Source organism: Lissotriton vulgaris, chromosome 2_1, assembly GCF_964263255.1.
Source record: "Lissotriton vulgaris chromosome 2_1, aLisVul1.2, whole genome shotgun sequence".
NCBI lineage: Eukaryota > Metazoa > Chordata > Amphibia > Caudata > Salamandridae > Lissotriton > Lissotriton vulgaris.
The window spans coordinates 1327552243-1327578718 of record NC_141687.1 but is presented as its reverse complement, the minus strand read 5'-3'; the positions used below and the strand labels follow the sequence as shown (position 1 = coordinate 1327578718).

General features: G+C 42.9%; 1 protein-coding gene across 4 annotated transcripts in view; it reads left to right on the top strand.

The window, feature by feature from the left end:
- MUC13 (mucin 13, cell surface associated) overlaps positions 1 to 26476 on the top strand; it is an 818501-nt gene that overhangs the window by 593202 nt on the left and 198823 nt on the right. For all 4 annotated transcript variants that reach the window (XR_015308476.1, XR_015308475.1, XM_086957098.1 and 1 more), the window contains exon 10: positions 8531 to 8688. Coding sequence is in view for 2 of the 4 variants with exons in the window: in XM_086957098.1 (XP_086813224.1) it covers positions 8531 to 8688 (158 nt within the window). In the remaining 2 variants the exon portion in view is untranslated. The remainder of the gene's footprint in view (positions 1 to 8530; positions 8689 to 26476) is intronic.

Genomic DNA, 26476 nt, shown 5'->3' with positions numbered 1-26476 from the left:
AACTAGTTTTCCAGAAGTCATTACTCCTTTTCTGCTTAAAGCTGCGAATTTCACTATTTTAGGTGATCTCAATGTCCACTTCAATGATGCTGCATGTAAAATCGGCTCTACTCTTATTAATGACTTAGAAGCCGTCAATATGCGCTTCTGTAATTCCAGCCCTACTCACAGGGCTGGCTATCTGCTCGACCCTGTCCTTTTTAACCTACCCAACGTCCTATGCCAGACAGCATAGGACGTCGGTCTGACCACTTTCTGGTAGAGTTTAAGGTAACAGTTGACGCCAGAGTAAATCATTTCTCTAACCCTTTACTCAATCAGAAATGCAGAAACTGGAAGAAGTTAAATATTGATTCTTTCAATCACCAGCTGGCATCGAATGTGCCTGATATTCCTTCTTTGAGAATATCAGATGCTAATACCATTCAAACCTGGATCATGGATTCTGTAAATATATGTCTTCCTTTATCGTCTAAGAAACTGACTAACCATCGCCCTCCTGCCCCATGGTTCACAGAAAATCTACAGTCGGAAAAAACGAAGTGCAAAGCCCTGCATAGACACTGCCGTAAGGATTACGCCTCTGAATCCAAGTTTATTTATAAAGCTGCCAAAAGAAATTACAACCCTCTATGCAAAAGCGCACGTGCACAGTATGTTAACAACACCATACTGTCTGCTCAGAGCAAGGCCAAAGTATTGTTTAAACTAGTTGGCGAGCTTTCGGGAGCCTCTAGTCAGCAGACATCCCTGGCACCTAAAGAAACTCAGTGTGAAACAGTGGCTACATTTTTTACTGAGAAGATTGAAAGGATTTATACAGAATTGACAACGACAAAGGGGGAACAACAAAAGAATATTGTATCCTCTAACCTTGATGATAATCAATCAGAAGAGACCTCTGATTTTGTTCCCTCTCATAAAATTATGAACTGGCAACCACTTGACCTGATGTCTTTTAATGATATTCTGAATGGTCTTAAATCAGGTTCACCTAAAGACCCGCTACCAGTTCAGATCCTTCAAAAAATAAAGCCCAGTACTCTACAGCCTTTCATGGAACTACTTAGTACCTTGTTGAAAGGGGCTGTTCTGCCTGCAGAGTTGAAACATGCAATGGTAGTTCCCCTGCTGAAAAAATCTAATGCTGATCCAGCAGAACCGTCTAATTTTTGGCCCATCTCTCTTCCCGTTTTTTCTAAGATATTAGAAAAACATGTGAACCAACAGCTTGTTCAATTTTTGGAAACTAATGAGATCCTGCACGGATCCCAATCGGGTTTCAGAGCCAAGTACTCTACGGAAACTACTCTTCTGGCGGTTACTGAAACTATTCGCCAACTACTTGACAAAGGGGAAATGGCTGCACTTATTTTGTTAGACTTAAGTGCCGCCTTTGATACAGTGTCACACCGCACTCTTCTTCAACAATCGCGAGATATGGCATTCCTAGCGCTGGAGTAGATCAAAGACTTCCTTACTTGAAGAACCTTCCACTTTAGCTAGTTCAAAGATCTATAAATCTCCTTATGGAGTACTGCAGGGCTCGATTTTGAGCCCTGTGTTATTCAATCTCTATGTTAGCCCGCTGGCCACCATAGCGGAGGAAGCTGGGTTGTCCATCTTCTCGAACGCTGACGACACTCAGCTTATTTTCCCTCTATCTGCTAATAAGACCTCTAAAGTTTCCTCTCGACAAACAGGGCTACTTATAATAGCCAGCTGGATACACAACAACTGGCTAAGATTAAATGGGGAATAAACAGAGGTCCTGATCATAGGAAAAGACAAAGACATTTGGGGTCCATGCCCTTGGCCCCCAGAAATGGGTCCATTTCCCCAGCCAGTTCAATCCGCCTGTAATTTGGGTGTAATGATCGACGATCAACTTTCCATGAAGCAGCAAGCTACTAAAACTGCTTCTATTTGTTTTACCATCTTGAGGTGGCTCCGGAAGATATTATGGATGCTGCCAAGTTCTACCCAAAGAACAGTAATCCAAGCATTGATAGTGTCTAGATTGGACTATGGCAACATCCTCTATCTAGGAGCCAACAAAGAGGTAATTTGTAGATTACAGGTTGTACAGAACTCTGTGGCGAGGCTGCTCTGTCATGTTCTGAAAATATCATCCATTTCAGGCACCCTTCAGGACCTCCATTGGCTAAGAATTGAGAACCTGACTAAATCTAAAGCTTTGTGCTTTATGAATAAAATTAAACTTGGTTTAGCTCCCCATTATTTATGTTCTTTAGTCCAGACCTATCACCTGACACGCCTGCTTAGATCTTCCTCCCAGGCCAAATACTCAATCCCAAGATTCAAATCTGTTCGCATGGGTGCACCCCTGTTGTGGAACACTCTCCCTATCTCTCTTCATCACGAATCCAATCATATAAGTTTCCGTAAAAGCCTTAAGACTTGGCTATTTAACCAGTAATCTTGATTTTCTGTTGCTCTTGTCCTCGGCGCTGTGAAACCTCCTGGTAGCTGTGCGCCCTACAAATTTAATTATTATAATAATAATAATAACAGTTGGGGCCTACAGTACTATAAGCGGCCTAATGTGGATCATGAACCCTCCCCACACTCAACAATGGGAACAAATAACGTATTACAAATTGCATATCTGCCTGTGTATTAAGAGGCATATTTATCTCTCTTCGTCACGAATCCAATCATATAAGTTTCCGTAAAAGCCTTAAGACTTGGCTATTTAACCAGTAATCTTGATTTTCTGTTGCACTTGTCCTCAGTGCCATGAAACCTCCTGGTAGCTGTGTGCCCTACAAATTTAATTATTATAATAATAATAATAATATTAATAATAATAACAGTTGGGGCCTACAGAACTATAAGTGGCCTAATGTGGATCATGAACCCTTCCCACACTCAACAATGGGAACAAATAGCGTATTACACATTGCACATCTGCCTGTGTATTAAGAGGCATATTTACAAAGAAGAAACACAGCACAGCAAGAAAGGTTGCTGGGCTGCTTTGCATCACCTGGCAAAACCAGAATTGCGTAAAGCAATGAGGAAGGTGCACAGCACTAGTAGTACCAGTATCGTGGACATTTTTTAGTCAGGGTGGGTGCTCTCAGGGGTGGTGTTGCCGTCAAACACCATAAGATATCAATGAGAAAGTGTAAGCACACAGGTTGCGATTACATCCCCCGTTAAAGGCACTCCGGAATGTTCATAACAATGATTCAACAGGTTGATTTGTAAAAGGGTTTATTCAATCTTATACCCTTGTTTGTGAAGCAAAGTTCAACAGTTCATATGATATTATCAGCATATCATGAATACGGACGAAAGAAAACTCCAATGCATTTCGGGCTCCACGCCCTTTATCAAGGAGAGGCTGAAGAAAAAGAAGAAAAAGCCCGGGTCAGGGGGAAATAATTAAGAAACTGGTATGGCGTATAATTAATTACCAAGTGTCGATCAAAAATGGTGAGGTGATGGGAGGTAAGTGTTGTGAAACATGCAGCAAGGATGTGATTAAAGTACTCGATGCGAATTCAAGATTACGGAGGTCAGGTGGTAATAAACGGGGGAGTGCTGGAAGTTAACATGATGCGTCGGTCTCTGAATAAACGCTAAGGTGCACGGAAATTTATTAACGTGAAGGTGCATAAAAGTAAACAAAAGAGTGCAGGAAAATAACGTTAGAAGCGCGAGTGAGCTTAATGGTGAACACCGGGTCCTGAGCGAGTGCATAAAAATAAACACGAGGGTGCAGGAAACATAACGTTAAAGACGCGAGTGAACTTAGCGGTAACATCAAGTCCTAGAATCGGACTAAACCAGTGTGGAGACTTACTCGAGTCCAACGCCGAAGCGGTCAGATAGGTGAAGTGTGGCAATCAGTGAGGCAGCCAGTGTGGGAACCGGGGTTAACAAGTGAAAACATAGAAGACGGACTAGAGAAGGGAAAGGAACAGGTGGGGGCCATGATGGAACAGGGAAGGATAGTAAAAGAAATAGATGATGGGTGGTAGAAAGCAGCAGTCGGAATGGCAGTGATAGATATGAATGGAAAGGGGAAGAAGTAAACAGTTAGATGAATAAACGGTGAACAGTAGATGAGAAATCCAGTTAATAAGAATGCAGCTTGATAAGAAATATACACTTGATGAAACAAGGAATAAAATAAAATGAGATAAATTAAAATAAAATGAGCTCGAAATAGAAATAAAAGAAACTGATCGTCAACTTAAAGAGTTACTCACTCCAGAAGAACTAACTGCTTCCCTTGAAGACATCAAAACCATCCTTGACAAACATCAAAGGGAAATAAATGAACAAAAGATCCGCAAATATCGAAGGGACACGCTTGACTACAAGCTTGACGAAGTGTATACATGGGCCGACGTATATGCCCAACGGCGACGCAATAAGCCTTATAACACCCAGACCGACACTTCTTCCTCAGGAAGTGATTCATCTTACCGTCCCTCACAAAAAACATCTACCACTCCCCACAGGATCATCAAACGATCAGGCATCTGCTTCCACTAGCGCATCAAACCAAACTTCCTCGGTTCATTTTTTAGAAACAGGCCAAGAAACAACCACCGACTCCGGAGGAGCAAGAAGAAAAGAATTGGAAAAAAGCCCTCCCAACACACGAAGCACAGTAACCAAAAAGGATCTCAAGACCAAAAAACCAACTTAGTCATCAACATTTCTGATACTACTATCTCTAAACACCAAATGAATCTCCTCCAAAAAGGCACCTCATTCGTTCCTGTAACTCACACTAACCAATTGGAATTAGAAGTTAGCGTCTTTAAGCTCACTAGAAAACTCAGGCTACGTCATTACTTTGAGAACGTGTTGCCACCCAACACCGACACCAAAAGTGATCAACTTATGGGTCTACGGCCGCCCAGCAACTACTTGGCTCTAGTGAGCCATAAAAGTATCGACTTATTTGAGAGTTTGGTGTCTGATTGCCACGCTTCACCTATCTGACCGCTTCGGCGTTGGACTCGAGTAAGTCTCCACACTGGTTTAGTCCGATTCTAGGACTTGATGTCACCGCTAAGTTCACTCGCGTCTTTAACGTTATGTTTCCTGCACCCTCGTGTTTATTTCTATGCACTCGCTCAGGACCCGGTGTTCACCATTAAGCTCACTCGCGCTTCTAACGTTATTTTCCTGCACTCTTTTGTTTACTTTTATGCACCTTCACGTTAATAAATTTCCGTGCACCTTAGCGTTTATTCAGAGACCTCCGCATCATGTTAACTTCCAGCACTCCCCCGTTTATCACCACCTGACCTCCGTAATCTTGAATTCGCATCGAGTACTTTAATCACATCCTTGCTGCATGTTTCACAACACTTACCTCCCATCACCTCACCATTTTTGATCGACACTTGGTAATTAATTATACGCCATACCAGTTTCTTAATTATTTCCCCCTGACCCGGGCTTTTTCTTCTTTTTCTTCAGCCTCTCCTTGATAAAGGGCGTGGAGCCCGAAATGCATTGGAGTTTTCTTTCGTCCGTATTCATGATATGCTGATAATATCATATGAACTGTTGAACTTTGCTTCACAAACAAGGGTATAAGATTGAATAAACCCTTTTACAAATCAACCTGTTGAATCATTGTTATGAACATTCCGGAGTGCCTTTAACGGGGGATGTAATCGCAACCTGTGTGCTTACACTTTCTCATTAAAACCAGAATTGCGCCACATCTTGAAATGGTGCAGTTATGCACTCTCAATGCTTTGGACGATTTTGGGTTGCCTAGCGTCAATGCACTGTGCCATACTGTAAGGTATTTGCATTGTGGACAGGATAGTTTTTGTGCTGCTCAAAAGCTATCTTTAAAGGCTAATTGCTCTTTGCATGTTTGCTGTATTTTTGAGTCTTACTTTTAACATTCTTCAGCCCGCAAAATGCAGCCATAAAAACAACCACAAGATGACCCTAAACTCCAGGTGGAGCATACAGTTCCAGCTAGGAGTGCTACAAAAAATATGGTAAGCTCTTTTGGAATCATGGATTTAATATCCCAGGAAACGTGCTGGTTTTTAATGTTGGTTGGGGGCTGCTGCACTCCTGCAGCCCCAACATTATAAAATGCTTGCTGGTGCCCCTGCCCTTTTTTAGGGGCACCACTAGGATAACAAAAATTTGTAAAAAGCCCTCACAGGGAATTATGGAGTTCTCCATGCCACAGCAGTAAATAATAAATGAGGGGCTCCTGCCACTCATTTATTATTCATTTATTTTTACTTCTTTGGTATCAAGTTAACCACCCAGGACACCCACATCTTTCATTTTTGCTTAGGGCTGCTGGGGTAGCTCCAGAGCCCAAGGTCCCACCGGCTCTCTGCCAGTTGCTCCATTGGCCACGTAGGAGCCAACAACACATTTCTATTAATTAATGTTTTTCTTTAAGTAGGGTGCCACTGTGCCCACCAGGGACGCATCACATAATTTTTTATGTTGAGGGCTACAGGGTAAGCCCCAAGCCCTTCAGCCCTGCCTGAACCCGTTCTGGGTGCGGTGGGAGCTGCATTTCTCCCACCCATCATGACCATCTTTTCTTCTTGCTCCTGCTTGATGGGAGCAATTCTGTGTTTCCCTGGCTGCAGAAGCGCGGCCAGGGAGAAACTTATTTCCTCCTACCAGGCAGGAGCAGCTTTCTGGGCCCATCAGGCAGGAACACATAAGACTCCACTGCTTGTGCTCTCACAAGCTACTAATCAAAATTACGTCAAATCACAAAAAATCTTTTTGACTCTAGATATTGCTTTTTGCCAAATTTGGTTTAATTTATTTCAGTTGTTTTGGCTGTAGCTGTCTCTAATTTTCCTATGACCCGCTTGACGATTTACACACTAAGGGGCAGATGTATCAAGAAACCATTTTGCACTTCTCTAATAGCGATTGTTAAGGAATCGCTATTTGAGAAGTGCAAAATGGTATGTATGTAGAATTTCGCTATTTTTTAGCGATTCCTTAAAATTCCTTAATTGCGATTAGCAAATTGCTAATCGCAATTAAGGAATAATTTTCCCATTCATTTCTATGGGCCAGGAGGCCCATAGGAATGATTGTGCAGTAATTCTCAAATTGCGAATTCGCAATTTGCTAATCGCAATTTGAGAATTATTTCAAGGGTGCAGGGGTGTCTCATGGACACCCTGCTGCACCCCTGAAACTTACATGAGTGTGCATATGGCACACATACATGCCCTATGGGCATGTATGTGTATCACATGCCACCTTCAAAATAATCATATTTTGTTTTTTAAATTGATTTCGCAAATTAACACGAACCTCAAATTGGTGTTAATTTGCGATTCCTTCACCCAAATTCGCAATTTAAAAAAGTTTCATACATGCCATTTAAGGAATCGCAAAATTGCGATTCCTTAAATGCATAAGCAAAATAAGGAATCGCAATTTTTTGCGATTCCTTATTTTGCTAATGTGTGATACATCCCAAAAGATGCTAAATGTCCGTTTGCGATTCCTTAAGGCCGAAATTCGCAGAATTTCGGCCTTAAGGAATCGCAAAAGGCTTGATACATCTAGGCCTAAACCTTTCCAGAAATCAGTTGAGGTGGAAAACGTTTTTTGAAAAGTTTTGTGAAGATTCATCAGTCGCAGAGTACTTAGCAAACCAAAAAATGCTTTTCCTAAAGAAATGTCATCCTAACTATATCTATCCAGTGGCAACTGCAACTGGGTAATATACAGTGGCATAGCTAGCCTTGTGGCGGTCCCTGTTTTGCCACCTTGCGGTGGCCCCATTATAGAGAGGGGGGAGGGAGGGTGCGATTGCCACCCCCGTGACGGCAGGTGGTGTGAGTGAGAGGAGGCCAGCGTCCCCAAAACTTGTGCTGCCCGTGTCGGACCGCTCCCCCGCTCCCCTTGCTACGCCACTGGGGATAAATGTGTGGAATATATATGTTTGTATATAAGCGTGTGTGTTTGTATATATGCAGAGCATCAAGTCACATGGTTGTAGTGCACTGTTTATTGTATATTCAAGATATGGGTGATTTTATTCAACTGCTTGCACATGAAATTACAATTTATTCAATGTGTAGCAGTGGAACAACTTCTAATTAGTTTGTTGAATTAAAAGTATTTTTTTTTTGTTTATTGCTTCCATCTTTCAATTTGATAAGGAAACAACTCTTTTTTTACCGCACAAAGAAGCTCTTGCCTGCAAACATTTTTATTGACTCAATTTTTTATATATTTGGGTGAGGGGCTAGGAATTGCATTTAGGAGCACTTGTGTAGGGACATATATATTTAAAGTAGAAATGTTAGCAATTTATATTTCAAGTAAATGTTACATCAGTGTTTTATATGTTTTCGTATGCTACCTTACACAGCTGCTTTTTATAGTTGCAGATGGTGTTTTATGTTATTCTAAATAATTATGTTTGGGTCTAAAGGATACATGTAGAAAATACGTTTTTATACTTTGAGTATGATTGGATCCATGCTTCCATTTGTAATAGTTGTGAACTGTATTTCAGACAATCTTCCAACAGCAAACGTTTCTGGAAAGCTGCATCTGATACTGTGATAGAAGTAAATAATATATTCCTGATAGATACCATCCTTAGCGAGGATAACGTGGATGAAGCTATACAAACAGCTCTACCGGCAGATCCCTTAGCTTCCAATTTTAAAAGTAAGAAAAAAGTTTATATTAACATATTTATGCAATCATGTGGAATTGAAATACTTGTGTTTGCTATTTAATCCCATCGTCCTTCCTTGTATTTCATGAGAAATTATTTGATTATGTTTATGTATTTCAGGGAAAAATCTAAAATAAACAAAATGTCCTACATATTTCTAAATGTTACCATGCTACCAGTTCAAAATGATGACCTGTGGGTTAGGACCAATCTTGAGTAAAACGGTTGTAAAAAAAGAGTACAACAGAATAAGCACTTTTGGTTTAATGTGCACGTGGTTAAAATGTTGTTGTTATCATAATTGTATTTATTTAGTGCTTACTAAGACTGACGAGGCATTGACCGCTTTATGGCGTGTAGCACAATACTCCAGGAAAACAAGGTTAGTGATTAAACCAGTGACATTGTTGGTTATTGGGAGAAAACAACACAAAAGGAATGCCAAGGATCTCTACGAATACTGTGGAAATACTAGACACTCGAATGTAGTGTGTAGAGAAGAAACAGTCCAGAGGAGAGAAAGCAAGAGTGAAAGTACCCATCAGCCCACCCATTGGCGGAACCTCATCATCTGGGTTGGAATTAGAAACTGGTATCCACTAGACACCTCTTCAGATCTCTTTCGAGGAATGCTAGTATAGGATCCGCCAGTGAGATGGACAGCCAGCAGGTAGTATTAGTAGGCTGAAGGGAAAAGGTTGCAGTGCTCAAAGTGTGAAAAATAATTGTGGTGATATTAAAAATACCTGTTATGAGGACGAAGAACTGCTTTATTGGGGGTGACCATCATAACGGCATGATTAAAAGCAGAGTGAGGATAGTATGGGAAGAATTACTATCAGTCATAGATATTAATTGGTCAACATGTTTCAGCCTCAACAGGCTTTCATCAGGACCTATGATGTACACTTCTGCAAAAGTGATTCAAACACACAATAGGTGGTAATGATTTAGACCTACCGGTAAATTTTTACCCAATGGTAGTCTCATATTAGTTTGACAAAAACTCTCCTGAGGAAAAAAGAAAAGAGAAATACACACAAGACAGAAGCAGATGTAAGCATTTTAGAGAACATCAATGTATGTGTAAATCAGTGTACCACAGTTTGGTAAATTTGACTCACCCATAAATGTTATGGAGACGGCCTCACCTCGCCTGGCGCTCGCTCAGGTCAAAGAGGCCACGCTCTAAACATGGGGATAAAGACATGAAAAAAGTTTTTTTGCATGTGTAAATACTCGCCATAAGGTGCCTGATGAGATGCTTTTGGTGATGCTCAATGTAAGCAGTGATTTGTGGCAAGATAGCAGGGAAAGCACGTGGATGGAATCAAAATCAAGGCACCTCTAGTTTGTATAAATTTTAAGTGCTCCGATTTAAAGAGAATATTCTCGTGCAACTCTCTTCACGAATGTGCATGTGTATAGCCTGATTCTTATGGAAGAGAGGGACACATAAACAGAGATCTTAAACATGTGTCCAAAGATGTATGTCCCGCATGCTAGAAATATTGTCATGATAGTGTTATGGCTGGATTTTCTGAGTAGGTGGGATCAGCCCCCAGGGGCCCCTCCAACCCAGCCAGAACGCAATCACATCCCTCCTCAGGACCAACTATCCAGGCACCTGGTACCTACCTGAGGATGGGGAACTCGCAATATACAAGCTCATATTATTAAAAACACCACTAAATCTATAGGGATACTAAGAATACTCACTGATTACTAGGGATATCCATACCCTACACCACACTTATTCACATCAGTTGGTCTCGCGGCCACCCTGACCCAGACCGTTCTACCCTAGGGCAGATATGACACACAATCCGGTGTGTCTACACACGGGCCTGCAGAACCCAATGCTCCCTTTTCCAAACTGTTTGCAATCCTGCAAAACTACACACTAGTTCGACCTCCTAGTGCTCTCACTTATTCAAGCCACAATCCTGTGGGTATAGGCACTGGTAATCCTCCCCAGTGTTCTCACTAACGCCGTATATCAACGACGACCACATTCCTATGAACACCTATATATATATATATATTGGGAAGTCTCTTCACTAAAGGTCTGCTACTACAATAATATTATGGGATGGTGTACTAACTTAGTCCCTTAGTTGCAAGTCTCCTCTCTCCCTCACTATTACTTACCTGATCAGGGGTAGCATCTGTTCAAACAGTAATACCTACCAGGAAAGATTACCCTCACTGTATGGGGACAAAGAAATACACACTATGTGATTGAGTTATTTCTTGATTTAAGCGCTCCTACTCCCTTCTGATCCATCAGTGGCTCAACAGCAACTGGCTTGAAGCCAGGATAACTTTATCATAAAAGAACTCATGCACACTAATTCACTAATTAATGGGGGTGGTTATTTTATTACAACAATATAAACATTTACACAGATCTGTGACTGACAAAGACTATAGGTAGAACACACCGCTGAAAGAGAAAAGATTAAACATAACAGGAACACTCCGCTGAAAGAGAAAGGATTTAAACATACAATGGCTTAGGGAATAAGGACACGATTAAGATACAAGTGTAAAGTAAACTAATGTGATGAGAACAATATCACCTGATTAGTGTGAAGTCTTGTTCTAGCTGTCATCTGGGTTCCTCTCTCGTCTGTGCCTTGGCTCATCTCAGACTCCCTCTCTCTCCTGCACTCTTGGTTACACCTCTGCGCTGATCACTCTGTCTCTGGACTCCTCTCCCCCACACGAACTGTCTCCACCTTCCAGCTTCAATCTTAATGGTTCCTGCCGCTCTGATCACCGTTCATTCCACTAGCTTATTCACTCTGTCTCTGCGCCAATGTCCAATTAACTCCATCTGCTCCCATAGGTTAGTCCACGATCTCTCCTCCGTCTCTTCTAAAAGGCATTACTTCAGACTCCAGCTATTCACACCTCCTCCTGCTTCTGACTGCTTCCTTCAGTTCCAGCTCACTATTCAACTCAGCTCTTCTCCAGCTTGAACCCTCTCTCTCTGCCAACTCCACTTCACTGCTTTCCACTCCTCCACCTTAACACGACCCTCTGGCTTCGCCACCTTCACTCGACTGCAACTCTACTCGACTCCCTCTCTGCTTGACTCACTGACTCCGCCTCTGCACTTCACTGATATAGAATGCTGTTTCCTCATGGAAAGTTCCAGCCAGCAGCTTCCTCCCACCAATCCCATGCACCAGGCTCCTTGCGCTAGACGCTCCCACAGTGACCAGTCTGCTTGTTTCGTCTAGAGACCTGAGCCCGGGAACAATTCCTGATTAGATTCAGCTCTGGCCGGTTCTCTCCGGTCCGCTTAGGGCGAACAACAGTTATAACTATAAACTTTGCCTTTGCCCTGAAAAGCCTCTCAGCTTCATCAAGATGGAGTCCCTCTAGCTCTAGGCCTGTAGGCCTGAAAGGGGTGAAATGCTCCTTAGCTCTGTCAGAATACCTACATAAACCATACCAATGTGTCTAATATGTCAAAGCCAATAGGCAATAGACAGGTTAAAGTCAAGAATAAAGGCATATTAAGCAGCTATCCTCTTCTAGGTCTGGAAAAAGGGCTTAAAAGGGCCAACACAGGCTAAGAATACCTATACTAGATGTGAGCAAGATTAATGATCTATATCACTGCTAAATAAAGCCAAAAACTCTGCCATTACACTGCACCCTTAGATCCTTATCTTGCGAACATCAATAAACAACAACATCCATCTAAACAAACATCAACATAATCTATCCAACATAGGCTAAGAATACCTATCCTAGATGTGAGCAAGATTAAGATCTATATCACTGCTAAATATAGCCCAAAACTCTGCCATCCACCCTTAGATCCTTATCTTGCGAACATCTTATAAACAATAACATCCAGATAAACAAACATCAACACAATCTATCAACAAATCAAAACCTAAAAAACTCCCTAAAAACAATGACAACTCAAGGAAATTCCACCTGAAACTCAATTGTAGGGAATAGAAACCTAACAACCAACTGAAAACAAATCAAAGCACCCTTGACTTGAATGCTGAAACATATCTGAGATTGGATCTGATAACAACAGAAAGTAACCAAAGCATCCTCAAACTAAATGTGCCTCAACTTCTAATGATAACTGGTGAAATCTAGTAATGTAGGGACTTATGTGTTGAATGAAAACAGCAAGGGGCCTAAATGGGGCCTACTTCGGACAACTTAAGCCTAAATGAGGCCTACCTACTATTGTCAACTTAAGAACTAAATGTGTTTCAACTCCTAATGAGAAAACAAGAAAGGGCCTAAATGAGCCCTACCTACTATTGTCAACTTAAGCTAATGATGACTCATGAAATCTATTGGTGTAGGGGCATGTTTGTGGGATGAAAATAACAATGGGCCTAAATGAGGCCTACCTACTGACATTTGTCAATTTAAAGTGAAATCTGAGAAGTAGACATGACAAACTGTGTCAAGGTTTGGGCAAACATTAATACATAATCATACTAAAAGACACACCACCCAGAACAATCCAAAGTTTAAGGTAACCGCCCTTTGATCAATCAAGGTGAAAATGTAAGAACAATAAAAAAAAAAACCCATTTCTACAAGATAGCTGGTGTAACACCAAGCCAAGAACATCCATTTTACATCATACTGTGGAACACATGTGTGCACCACCATTCAAAAAAAAAAAAGTCCTTCATTGGCAAAAACTGTTTTGAAGAAAACAGGAAAACTATAATAGGTGACATGTTTTTTGCTTTAAAAGTGGGGCCTGCTTGTCCAAGGGATTATGCAATCAAATCCATGTATGATTCTGTCACAAATAAAACATGTTTGTGTTTCTTTTTTTTTTTTTTTTTTTAAAAGTGGGGCCTGCTCGTAGTGATGTCAAAAAAATGCAGGCCAAGGAAGTATGGAAAAAGTTCATTGGGAAAAAAAAGTCAATTTGTTGATCAGTGTAGGCCACCACCCTGCATCTTCGGTATCCGGACACTTCCTCCGATGCAGCCATCCATCACCCTTTCGGTCTGGTCTGGTCTGGTCTGATTCCATCTTCCAAAAATAATAAACTAAAATAAAAACATGAAAGTAAAAAACTAAAACAATAAAGGAAGTGGGAGGGGGGATCGACCCACGCACAAACACCACAACCCAGCAATCCTAGGAACAAGAAAACAAGTATCATTAATCTTGCAAAATAAAATTTTCCATTTAAAAAGCACCCCGGGTGCCTTTCATTATTGAAAAGAAAAATATCCTAATTAATTAAAAACATTCAAAATTTAACTTTTAATGACATTTAGCAGGGCCTAACATACCCTAATCTTCTCTAAGCCAGCCTTCTCCCTTCAGAGTAGGAGCCAGGCTACAGTATGAAGCTATTTGAATCACTGCCAGATGATGATCTTACAGCAGGAGCAGGGGACTGCAAGCCTCCCATTTCCCTGGTCAGAGAAGCCCGCCCAGGCCCACTGCAACTAACTAACTCCAAGGGCAAGAGTCTGCAAGAGTCCCTTATCAGCAGGCAATGAAGCCGCCTGCGTCAACAGCCAGGAAGAGCGAGGTCCCCCGCCCTTAAATAAACAAGCCATCCGTGGAAGAAAATTGGATTGTAGCCAATCATAACGAACAGGGACGTGATCGGAACCTGCAGAGGGAAGGAAAAAAAAACTCGTCTGCACAAACCAGCTGGTCTGCCAAGGTCGACAAACAAATTCCTTGCCTGTTCCCAGGCCTGATTGTGCTAACCAACGAAAGCTAGCATTTAAAAAAAAAACAATTCTGTTACAGTGCACTGCTAATTAAAAGCTCCAGTTTCTAAAAAGACTTTTGTCTAACTAATTCAGCTAAAGGCAAGACATTTAAAATATGGGCACTTATTTAGAAAGGGGCAACTAAGTTTTGCACACAAGATTATACATTCTGCATTTGGAAAAAAACGAATTAACATGAACCATTGTCAGCTGCTGAAAGAGAAATAATTTTAAAACAACATAATTGTACATTACAATGTAATTTAACATGTAAGCCATTTAAGCCAACCTAATAAAAGGGCCACATTCATACACTAATAAACAGCGTATTATTTTCTAACTGAATTGGTGAACTTATTAAAAAAAGTTTTGCTGACACATTTATAAAAGAATACATTTTAATTTACATTTGGGAAAATAATAATGTTACATTTAACATTTTTTCAAAGGCACACGGTTGCCTTTCACTAATTAAAAGCACATGTAACCATGCACTGTCGGGCAAGATTGATTATTCTCAACCTGTGATCATTGCAACCAGCACATTCCTATCTAGATGGAAACCCCTCAAAGAAATAATTAATGAAAACAGCTCCGTAGCGTGCACTCTAACAGGGCCATTTTTTTTTTAACATTTCACTCATTTTCTCTCTCCGTGCAAACCCTTTATCTCAATCCGACTGGCTGATTTATAACCACATCAGTTCCAAGGCAAACCCACACAAATTCGTAGACGCATTTCAAAAAGAATGTGAAATGAACAAAACCCTTTGCAAAGCACAAGATGTTACCTTCCCGTCAAGAAGTTGACAAAGCACATAGGCAGACCAAGGAACCAAAAAAAAAAGTCAAAATCAAACCATCAAATAATCCACTGACTTTTATAGTCAGGTCAGATAACCATGCATGTTGACAGCATGTTAAAAAAGAAAGACTGCCATCTCAACTCAAGATATTAACCCTTTGGCAGCTCAAGCAGAATCATTCCCCAACGTCTGCAGATACATGGGAAAATCATGAGCACATTTCTTCACGTTTACAGCTAACACGTACACATATTTTCAAAAACGTTATCCCCAAGCACCCGAGAGAGATCCAGCTCTCTCCTGCCTAACGTAATGATAACATGCCCTGTCCAAGCCATGACCACATGGCGCTATTCACAAGCCATATTTACAAGACAAACTTTTCACAAACAATATATCCAAGGCGCAATGCACAAGGAACACAGTAGATCAACATGAGAATCTGCACCTCACAAGCCACATTAATATGGCGCTATTCACAAGCCATATTTACAAGGAGCTATATTCAAAGAACTCCACAGATCATATTACAATGAACACATTTCACATTGCACAGCATAAGCAGATGCAGCAAGCAATTTAATGGGCAATTTAAAAGCACTTTTTACACACATTTATACAATTGGACCATCACAAAGATGTAACTGGCTTCCTCATGTAATGCCATCCTTCAACCCTGACACTTTAAACACCAAGATGAAAACCATTCCTTCCACACTGAATAAACCAAATGCCATGATGTAATGCAATCTCCTCACGCTGCAACTGTTCAAGCCCATAGGTCTAACAGGCTACATAAACTGCAACATTACGCCAGATGGAACCAGCGTTCAGGGCACTCCCACACAACACATGGGAAACAATCTAAGCACATGGCCCGGACACACAGGATTCGTAAGATGACGACTACGCCAAATGTTATGGCTGGATTTTCTGAGTAGGTGGGATCAGCCCCCAGGGGCCCCTCCAACCCAGCCAGAACGCAATCACATCCCTCCTCAGGACCAACTATCCAGGCACCTGGTACCTACCTGAGGATGGGGAACTCGCAATATACAAGCTCATATTATTAAAAACACCACTAAATCTATAGGGATACTAAGAATACTCACTGATTACTAGGGATATCCATACCCTACACCACACTTATTCACATCAGTTGGTCTCGCGGCCACCCTGACCCAGACCGTTCTACCCTAGGGCAGATATGACACACAATCCGGTGTGTCTACACACGGGCCTGCAGAACCCAATGCTCCCTTTTCCAAACTGTTTGCAATCCTGCAAAACTACACACTAGTTCGACCTCCTAGTGCTCTCACTTATTCAAGCCACAATCCTGTGGGTATAGGCACTGGTAATCCTCCCCAGTGTTCTCACTAACGCCGTATATCAACGACGACCACATTCCTATGAACACCTATATATACATATATATTGGGAAGTCTCTTCACTAAAGGTCTGCTACTACAATAATATTATGGGATGGTGTACTAACTTAGTCCCTTAGTTGCAAGTCTCCTCTCTCCCTCACTATTACTTACCTGATCAGGGGTAGCATCTGTTCAAACAGTAATACCTACCAGGAAAGATTACCCTCACTGTATGGGGACAAAGATATACACACTATGTGATTGAGTTATTTCTTGATTTAAGCGCTCCTACTCCCTTCTGATCCATCAGTGGCTCAACAGCAACTGGCTTGAAGCCAGGATAACTTTATCATAAAAGAACTCATGCACACTAATTCACTAATTAATGGGGGTGGTTATTTTATTACAACAATATAAACATTTACACAGATCTGTGACTGACAAAGACTATAGGTAGAACACACCGCTGAAAGAGAAAAGATTAAACATAACAGGAACACTCCGCTGAAAGAGAAAGGATTTAAACATACAATGGCTTAGGGAATAAGGACACGATTAAGATACAAGTGTAAAGTAAACTAATGTGATGAGAACAATATCACCTGATTAGTGTGAAGTCTTGTTCTAGCTGTCATCTGGGTTCCTCTCTCGTCTGTGCCTTGGCTCATCTCAGACTCCCTCTCTCTCCTGCACTCTTGGTTACACCTCTGCGCTGATCACTCTGTCTCTGGACTCCTCTCCCCCACACGAACTGTCTCCACCTTCCAGCTTCAATCTTAATGGTTCCTGCCGCTCTGATCACCGTTCATTCCACTAGCTTATTCACTCTGTCTCTGCGCCAATGTCCAATTAACTCCATCTGCTCCCATAGGTTAGTCCACGATCTCTCCTCCGTCTCTTCTAAAAGGCATTACTTCAGACTCCAGCTATTCACACCTCCTCCTGCTTCTGACTGCTTCCTTCAGTTCCAGCTCACTATTCAACTCAGCTCTTCTCCAGCTTGAACCCTCTCTCTCTGCCAACTCCACTTCACTGCTTTCCACTCCTCCACCTTAACACGACCCTCTGGCTTCGCCACCTTCACTCGACTGCAACTCTACTCGACTCCCTCTCTGCTCGACTCACTGACTCCGCCTCTGCACTTCACTGATATAGAATGCTGTTTCCTCATGGAAAGTTCCAGCCAGCAGCTTCCTCCCACCAATCCCATGCACCAGGCTCCTTGCGCTAGACGCTCCCACAGTGACCAGTCTGCTTGTTTCGTCTAGAGACCTGAGCCCGGGAACAATTCCTGATTAGATTCAGCTCTGGCCGGTTCTCTCCGGTCCGCTTAGGGCGAACAACAGTTATAACTATAAACTTTGCCTTTGCCCTGAAAAGCCTCTCAGCTTCATCAAGATGGAGTCCCTCTAGCTCTAGGCCTGTAGGCCTGAAAGGGGTGAAATGCTCCTTAGCTCTGTCAGAATACCTACATAAACCATACCAATGTGTCTAATATGTCAAAGCCAATAGGCAATAGACAGGTTAAAGTCAAGAATAAAGGCATATTAAGCAGCTATCCTCTTCTAGGTCTGGAAAAGGGGCTTAAAAGGGCCAACACAGGCTAAGAATACCTATACTAGATGTGAGCAAGATTAATGATCTATATCACTGCTAAATAAAGCCAAAAACTCTGCCATTACAGATAGATACTTTGGAGCTGACAAAAAATGACAAAAAATGATATCATGGCTAATGTTGCATGAAATCTGGAGCTCAGCAAGGAGAAATGTCGAGCTACTATGAAGAGCATGGATTGTGTCACCAACCTGTCCGTCGTTGCCTCGGTCTGTCATCTGAGCCGAGGGGAAGGTGGTGAGCATATCCGTTTGGACGAAATAAGAGGGCCAAGTGCGGACCAGAGAGGAGCCGCTTTTTTTGGGTTCATCAGACGTGTTCGGTGATGATTGGTTCAGTATGTGAACCGGAAATACAAGGGCAAACGCTTCCGCCACGTCTATTTGGGGTGGAACGGTGGCGGACCAGATTGGAAAAGGCATACCAGGTATACTTCTTGTTGATTGGTCCTTTTGTAAAGATCGGAAACCGATTGCCGATCTGTGTGCTTACGGTCGTGCGTAACTGCAGGCATAGGGGTTTGAGGTTAAAAACGAACTCTGTGTCTATTGTTAATGTAAACAAAAGATACAAGCTTAACGTTTCTAAGATGGTTTGTGCACCTAAAGATAGGCGTGATTCTGAAGTTAGATATGAACGTTTTTAAAAGTGCTGACCTTCAACATGTTTGTTTTGGCCGGTCAGAGTTCTAGTACAGCGTGGGAAACTAGATTCTCATGAGTGACTGCCGGGTTTTGAGGTGTATGTTAGAGTTCATAGATCTGCACTTAGGTGTTTACAACGAGCCCAGATTTGATATTTGTGGAGTTGTATCAGAACTGGATCCATGATATTTCATCGTTCAGCCCCTCAATGTCGCATTTAAGTTTGAAAATCCATTTCTGTTCTTAGACGATCAGAAAATGGGAGATGTCGCTAACATGTGCGGGTATGAACGGCTGTTCAAGTACTAACCATTCCATGTCTTCAACAGAGTGTTTCATCGTGAGGAAGTGGTTTGTCATCCGGGTCGCTTGTTTGTTGCGCCTGATGGTGCTTTTGTGTTCTTGTATCCTTAGTTTGACCTTTCTGGTAGTCATGCCTATATAGCGAAGGGCACAGGGGCAAGTGATTTGATAGATAACCTTCCCGCTATTGCAATTCGTATGCCATTTTACCACCCATGGGCGTGATGTGCCAATATTCACTGAAAGCGTTTTCTTGGTTTGTGGGCATACAGAACAGTTACCAAAGGGGTGGTGACCTTGCACAGGGGGAATATTCCACTATGTCGTTGTTGGTTCATTTGAGATAGAACGTGGTCTCGTATGCACTAGTTCATCTCTCAGGTTCGAACTTCTCTTGAAGGAAAAAAGTGGCGTTGGAATATTATCACCCGCAGTGTTCAGTATACGCCAATTTTGCCGGATGATTTTTTGAACCGATGTTGAGGCCGTGCTGTAAGTGGCGACAAAAGTTAGTCTCTTGAGAGGCGGCTTGTCCATAGGGCTAGTTATTAAGGCTTCACGGTGATTGTTAGAGGCCCTTTTACATGATTTTTTGATCAAAGCATTCGGATAGAGTCGTTGTTTTAGCTTGGTGTAATTAGGCATGTGTTCTCAAGAGAGAAAAAATATACATGCAGTGCAGTGTCTCTGTGATAGATTACAATTTATACCAGTTAGATGTGGTCATTAATGGGAACTATCGTTGGTGAGATAGGTAAACTGGTGGAGCTTAGATATTGTGAGTTTTCAGTGATAGGGTTTTTTAAGGAGTGGTCGTGATCTATAAAATGATGTGTGAGCCATTTGCAGAATTGCAATATGACAAGTAAAGGCAGACAGGGGGAGGATACTCTGAAGAAAGAAAGGAGTGGATTAATTGGAAGTAAGTCAAAGTCAATTTTTCCTTCAGGGTTTTACAAGTATGCTGGGACAAGGCTTTCTGGGATAGCCAGCAATCTGGAGATCTAAGCTGTACAAAAAATAAAAAAGCAATTTATAGTGTTCCATGCCCCGAGACAGCTTGAGCCTGAGAGACCAAGTGTACAGATTCTTTAAACATTAGGAACCCAAGTGTGCGGTATGCCAAGGTTACACAGATTTTTCAAACATAAACTAGAGTATCCTAACTTTGGTACTGGGTATGTATGCTGCGTAAGGGAAGTGATGCAGGAAAAGAAAGTTGAATTTAATGATCCTTCCTCACTATTGTGTATTAAAGATTGTTTCACTAACTCACGAAAAAGGAGTTATTTGACACTGGCTGAGAGCATCTCAAAATGCATGGTCTAATTTGTACCTTGTTTGTAACCTATTCCCATTCTATATTGTTTCTTTGGTACAGCAGAGCAACCACAGGTACGAAAGGTACCTAGTGCTAACATCCATGTATATGTTGTGTGTGTTTATGTATGACCCTGTGCAGTGGTGGCTCCTCCATAGGGGCGTGGGGTCGTCACCCCACTGCTCTCTTGCAGTGCGAGAGGCAGAAACATAAAATGGTAAAACTACCATTTTAAGTTTCTGCTTCTCGCACTGCGAGAAAACAAAAGTGCCTGGTTGTGGGTGGGTGGTTGGGCGTCCTGCTTGAGGGCAGGGGGGAGTGGTTTGCCCACTGTTGTGGGCCCTGACAGCTTTGGTCGGCCTGGGGCCGCCCAAAGCAGTAATGCGCACTCTCCCTTTTCTCCATTTAGGCTGTATGCAGCCTACATAGAGAAAAGGGCCTCCCGTTAGGCGCCCGGCTGTGGCTCTGTGCGCCTGCACTGCACAAATCACAACACTGCCATTGCAGCGTTGTGATTTGCGGAGGGTAGGGAGGCTGCCTGTGGGTGCCTTCCCTAAGGATACCTGAGAGCAGCAGGAAAACGCAGGACTGCGGGAGTCGGGCAGAGCTGAGGTGGCGCAGTGAGTTTCTCTATGCTAGTCTCACAAGGAGCCCGTGAGCGCTCGCTCCCTTTCTCTAACGTTAGGTGCACACTCAAGGTGAGGATCACAGCCACAGCCACAGACGGAAGTGTGACTGCAAAACATACAACCGGGCTCCGGCCTTGTCCACTCGGAGCCCCTGACTAGACTAATGCGCGGCATGTCCTAACGGGTCATTCTCTGGCACTTTATAATCTACTGTAATGGCAATTGTTGGTGAAAGAAGAACGTCACACTATTCAGTCGTTTTACAGAACTAATGTACAATTCAAATGTGTCATTTTGCAAAGCACATCCTTCAACCTTAGGGAGTCCGCCCACTAACTGTATTTTTGTCAATGCCTTCAATGCAATGTATGTAAGGGGAGAATCGTGTAATAATATACATTTCGATGTTAGAAATGGCTTTGCTCTAAACTATGTTGACCAATAGCGTGACTTATTTTAAATTACTGCAGGGTTACATTTTTATGATAACAGGCCCTTCCGTTTGCTGTATATTTTAGAATGTATGAACGTGAACAATAAATTGGGGGTTTGGGGGGTTTCTCCTGCCGGACCTGGTGCAGGGGCCTCCCCCCTTCCGTCATCCTTCTGGTGTGATACAGCATCAATCACTCCTTTAACAATTCAACTTGACACGTCTGTCTAGACTTAAATTGGGGAAACAGTAAAATCAGCCCCGTTCGCACCTCTCATTGACTGATTGCCTTTCCAGACCAGCTAGCTTCCCACAGTCCGAGGGAGGATGCTTTTTGCTCACATTTTCAGTGCACCCCCGAACTCCCAGTTATGGAGGGAAGTGCAGAGCCGTCACCGCGTGACCTTGCCTGATCCCCTCCCCGCCTGCTCCAATTTCTTAACTCTGGGCCTTGCAATGATATTAGTTCTAGTGAGGGAAAATATTTGGATTGAGATCCAGTGAGTTTTTTGCAGACTTGAAGTTTTTTCTTTACTCCGCGCTGACATTTAATACAAACCCGGTGAGGGAAACAGTCTCTCCCGGGTATCTAACAATGGGCACCCACATCTGCTCCTCCCCTCACTCACTCGACTCCCCTATCCCTCTCTCCTTTCCCTCTCCACCTTTTTTCCTCTTCCTATGTCTTCCTCTCTCCCTTTAACCACCCGCTCGAGTTATTATGGCTCATTTTTCTTTTTATTCCACTACTTAACATATCTGCGTCATCTCCATTCCTTCATCCTTTTCGCATCGTGTTCTAGTATACCGCATCTTTCTTAATTTTCTTCACCTTCTCTCTCACTGTTCCACTATTATCGCATTCCTTTATTCTTGCATACTCTCTCTTACTCTGCCACCTTCCCATCCCAAAGCCCATATTGTTCATTCTTCTTTACACCTCTCTTCACACTCTAAAGACCCGGAATGTCCTTGAAAATGCACCATTTAGCCGCTCTTTTTTCAAAATTTTCTCGGGGGGAGAACCCCCTGAATCTCTCTTGATACATTTGGGGTCGCTCGCGACACTCGCTCGCCACAGTGCGCTGCCTGCAACTTTTACACCTCACCACTTTCAAATGTAACCAGCCGCCGCTGACCTTGTGTGATACATGCATTATCTGTGATAATGAAGCAAAGTAAGGGAGCTCCGTATTCCATTTTAGAAGTCCCAGGTCTGTTCATGTGCAAACAGTGGGGTTGCAGTTGTTTTCCCAGGCGGTGGAAGTGTATTTTTAACATTCATAAAGCAGGTGAGAGGAGACCTAGACAATAAAGTGGGTACAGATGAGACAGTCCGTAGGACCACTTGGTGGCTGCTGCTGCTGACGGTGCTTGCTTACTGTCTCTCAGGGAGGATGTAAGGATGTGACGCCATCCATGTACTGACTGGTTAGAGAGAATATGCACCTGCCTGGCCCTTGCATGCCTGGTGATTCTGTATGTGCCTGAGGCCACTGGAGGTCAGATCGGGCCAGTGCTGGATTTGTGTATCTTGTGAGAGAGTGAATGAAGCTGGTTTTGATTTTGTTATTTTGAACCTCTGAGCAGGGGAGCTGTGTTTGACAGTTAGAGTTTGCTGTCAGTTTTTGTTGATACAGTTTACTGAAGGATATACATATGCATGTCTGTACAAGTGTAGAGAGCATTCAGGTGCTAGATTCTACAGTTTTTTTAAAACATAATTTTATTGATTTTTGTATAACATATTTATCACATTCCCATGTTACACATCATCTATAGCCATAGTAGTTTCCAGGGTATTATATATCATTATTTATGTTGTCAGCACATCAGAGCCCTAGAGCCATTATCTCGTATAGTAATGAAATACATAGAGCCATTGAGGTTCCGTGACAATTGTAAGTGATGTTTTCGACTCGCACGAATATGGTCGAGTCTGGTATCTACGAACCGCAAATGACGTGTTTAGTGGGTGTACGCGTTTTCGCTGTGCTAGCCTAAACCGTTCGTCTGTTTCGTGGGTTCCTTCATCCGTACCCACGGGTTCCATCTTAGATACGGCATCCATTTTGTCTCTTGCCCTCACATAGCCAGCGAACGGACGTTGTCCGCTTCGCGACCCTGGGATTCCCAAGACTTTTGCGGAAGACACGTTTCCTTTGAAAGTGTCTTTATGATGAGGGGGATGACACTGTAAGGCAGATGGCCCCGCTCGAGGCTCATCTTGCCGTGCCGGTCTATTGTCTTAGTCGTGCATCTCATTAGGCACGTCCCTTTGATGCCTGCAGCTCGTGTTTCCCGATACCACCCCTTTTACACCCTTCTCGATCCCCCCACTGTTTCCGTCTTCCTCTGCACCTGTTTCTGTCCCTTCCTCGATCTGTTTACTGCCGATTGGAATGTACTAATGATGGGAAGATGGGTTTTTACAGTCGGGAACCACCAAACATTTCTGTACTTATGTTCCGGGCCCTGAATACATGAAAGCAACCCCTTATGGTCTTTACGATGGGAACCAAGTTGTAAACCTTTGTGTATCATGTTAACCTATGAGAGAAAACTGTATAAAAGGAGCGACCCACAGTAGCAATTCGAATCAGGCTCCGTGAACCTACATGTGATGTACTTCTCGTGACTTCTGTGTTCCCTGCAGTAATAAACCTCGAATCTTTGACGCCGAAGGAAGTGTCCCGTGTCTCTGCCATTTGTACGCCGGAACAGGTATCCCACAAAGGTTTCAGGTGTTGTCCCCTGGCACCGCTGGGTCTTAGAAAAACCCAGTCCTTCACCATCTCATAAAGTCCATGACACTGGTATAGTCAATGATGCTTGCAATATCACATATGGCCACTATCATCCTGGTGCGGTACCGGATCTCAATTCTATGGCTATGCTCATGAATGATATTCCAACAAACGTGTCCCCAACTCCCCCCTCCCCTAATCCCCTGATCCCATGTGCTTCATAAAATCATAGACATCTTATACTAATTGTGGTAGGCTCACATCAAAATTATACATTAGTAGATAAAAACCACTGCATGTGACATATTATTCAGGGAATGGCTGTCCTAATGTGCATTCAACTGTGCGAGTCCAAAGGTTCCTGATTAATGTCAACTGATTTCATGGCCTCAAGCATAACATTCCATTCCAACGCTAATGGAGTCTTGCGTAAACCTCTAAGTTCCTCTCTATGCAAGGCTGCACTCTCAGCACTGCCCCAACGCAGCGGCTCTCTGTGCCAGGCGGATATAGCAGGGGGTTTCCGCGACTTCCATCGCATAGTGATGGCCCATATTGCTAAAATAAGCTCCAGGTCTATAAAGCGATATTGTACTTTATGTTTAAACACTTGTTTGTGCAGGCCTAACATGCGTTCCTCTACAGTGTTTAGTATTTCATGGTGTGCAGCTCCTCCAGTTATGTGCCTAACATTGTCCCAGAATCCCCGCACTTTCGGGTAGTCCATAGCATATGAAGCAGGTCTGCCCCTTCCAACAGACATCTTGGGCAGTAATGTTGCGTCTGTGGAAACATTTTATCCAATTTATTTGGAGTGAGGTGAGCCCGGTGTAGCACCATAGTCTGAATAAATTTAAACTTCGCAATTCTAGACGTTTTTTTTTAGATGTTCAAGAACATTCTCCCATTCCTTATCTGTCAAGACCCTGTCCATGTTCCCACTCCATGCAGCCCGTAATGAATCTAGAGCAAACATTGTATGTGAGCGCAGACCAGTGTTGAGCCACTTAATAAGGTGCCTGCCTCTGCCCATATAGTAAAGCATCTTGACCAGATCATGGGTGGGGGAGTTCCTGTCTCTGTGGGGCCCAATGCGTTTTTATATATTGGAACAGTGCAGCATGTAATAAATATAAGTGCGTCGGGGCTCCCGATTCATTAACAAAGGTATCATGATCCTGCAGCGTCCCATCCCCAAATAAATCCACCACTGTACTAATCCTTGCATCCAGCCACGGTGTTAACTTGCGCTTAGTGAGCCTACCGTCCGTCAGTGGAATTCCGACAGTGGAATGTTACCCGCGTATGCAGGGGGTGCATGTGAATATTGCAGTGCTGCTTTCCAGCACTGGAGCGCCATGCATAGTAGTGGGGGGAGGTCCCTCGGGACTCTACCACCAGGCAGTAACAAGGCATGTAAGGTACCATTGTCTATGTCTGCCTCCATATATCCTATCTCTTGTAAGTTACGCCCGCCGTCCAATATGACGGCTATTGTAATTGGCATGCATAGTAATACAAACCACTTGTAGTTACTTCAGACTAATACGCCGTCTACCAGTATGCCAGATAAGGTCAATAAGCAAAGTGTTCATCAGTCTAAACGTAGTATGTGGCACTATAAGTGGTAAGTTAGTGAAATAATACAATAGTCGCGGTAGGACCACCATTTTTGCCAAGGCCGCCCTACCCATGACAGACAGTGGCAGAGCAGTCCAGAAAGTGATACTGGAATGCTAGGCTCCAAGCGCTCTATGCAGATTACCATCTAACATGTCTGTATGTGTCTGATATAACTAGGTACCTAGGTATTTGAATGTATGTGGAGCCACCTGGAGTCTGGTATCCCCAAATTCGATGTCTGTAATCTCTGCGTGGTCTGTGAAGAAAAAAGCATGCGATTCTGCAACATTAATGGCCAGGCCTGATATGGTTTTAAAATGGTGAAATGTCTCGTAGATTAGGTCTAAGGGCAGACGGAGATCATGAAAGTACAGAATATCATCATCAGCGTACGCCGAAAAAAAGATGCGTCGTATGCCAAATCGGTACACCCCTGTCAAGGAGATCCTTACGTACTTGTATTGCCAGTGGTTCTAGGGCCAGTGCGAAGATAAGAGGCGATAGGGGGCAACCCTGTCTAGTCCCCGTGTGCATGGAATATTCA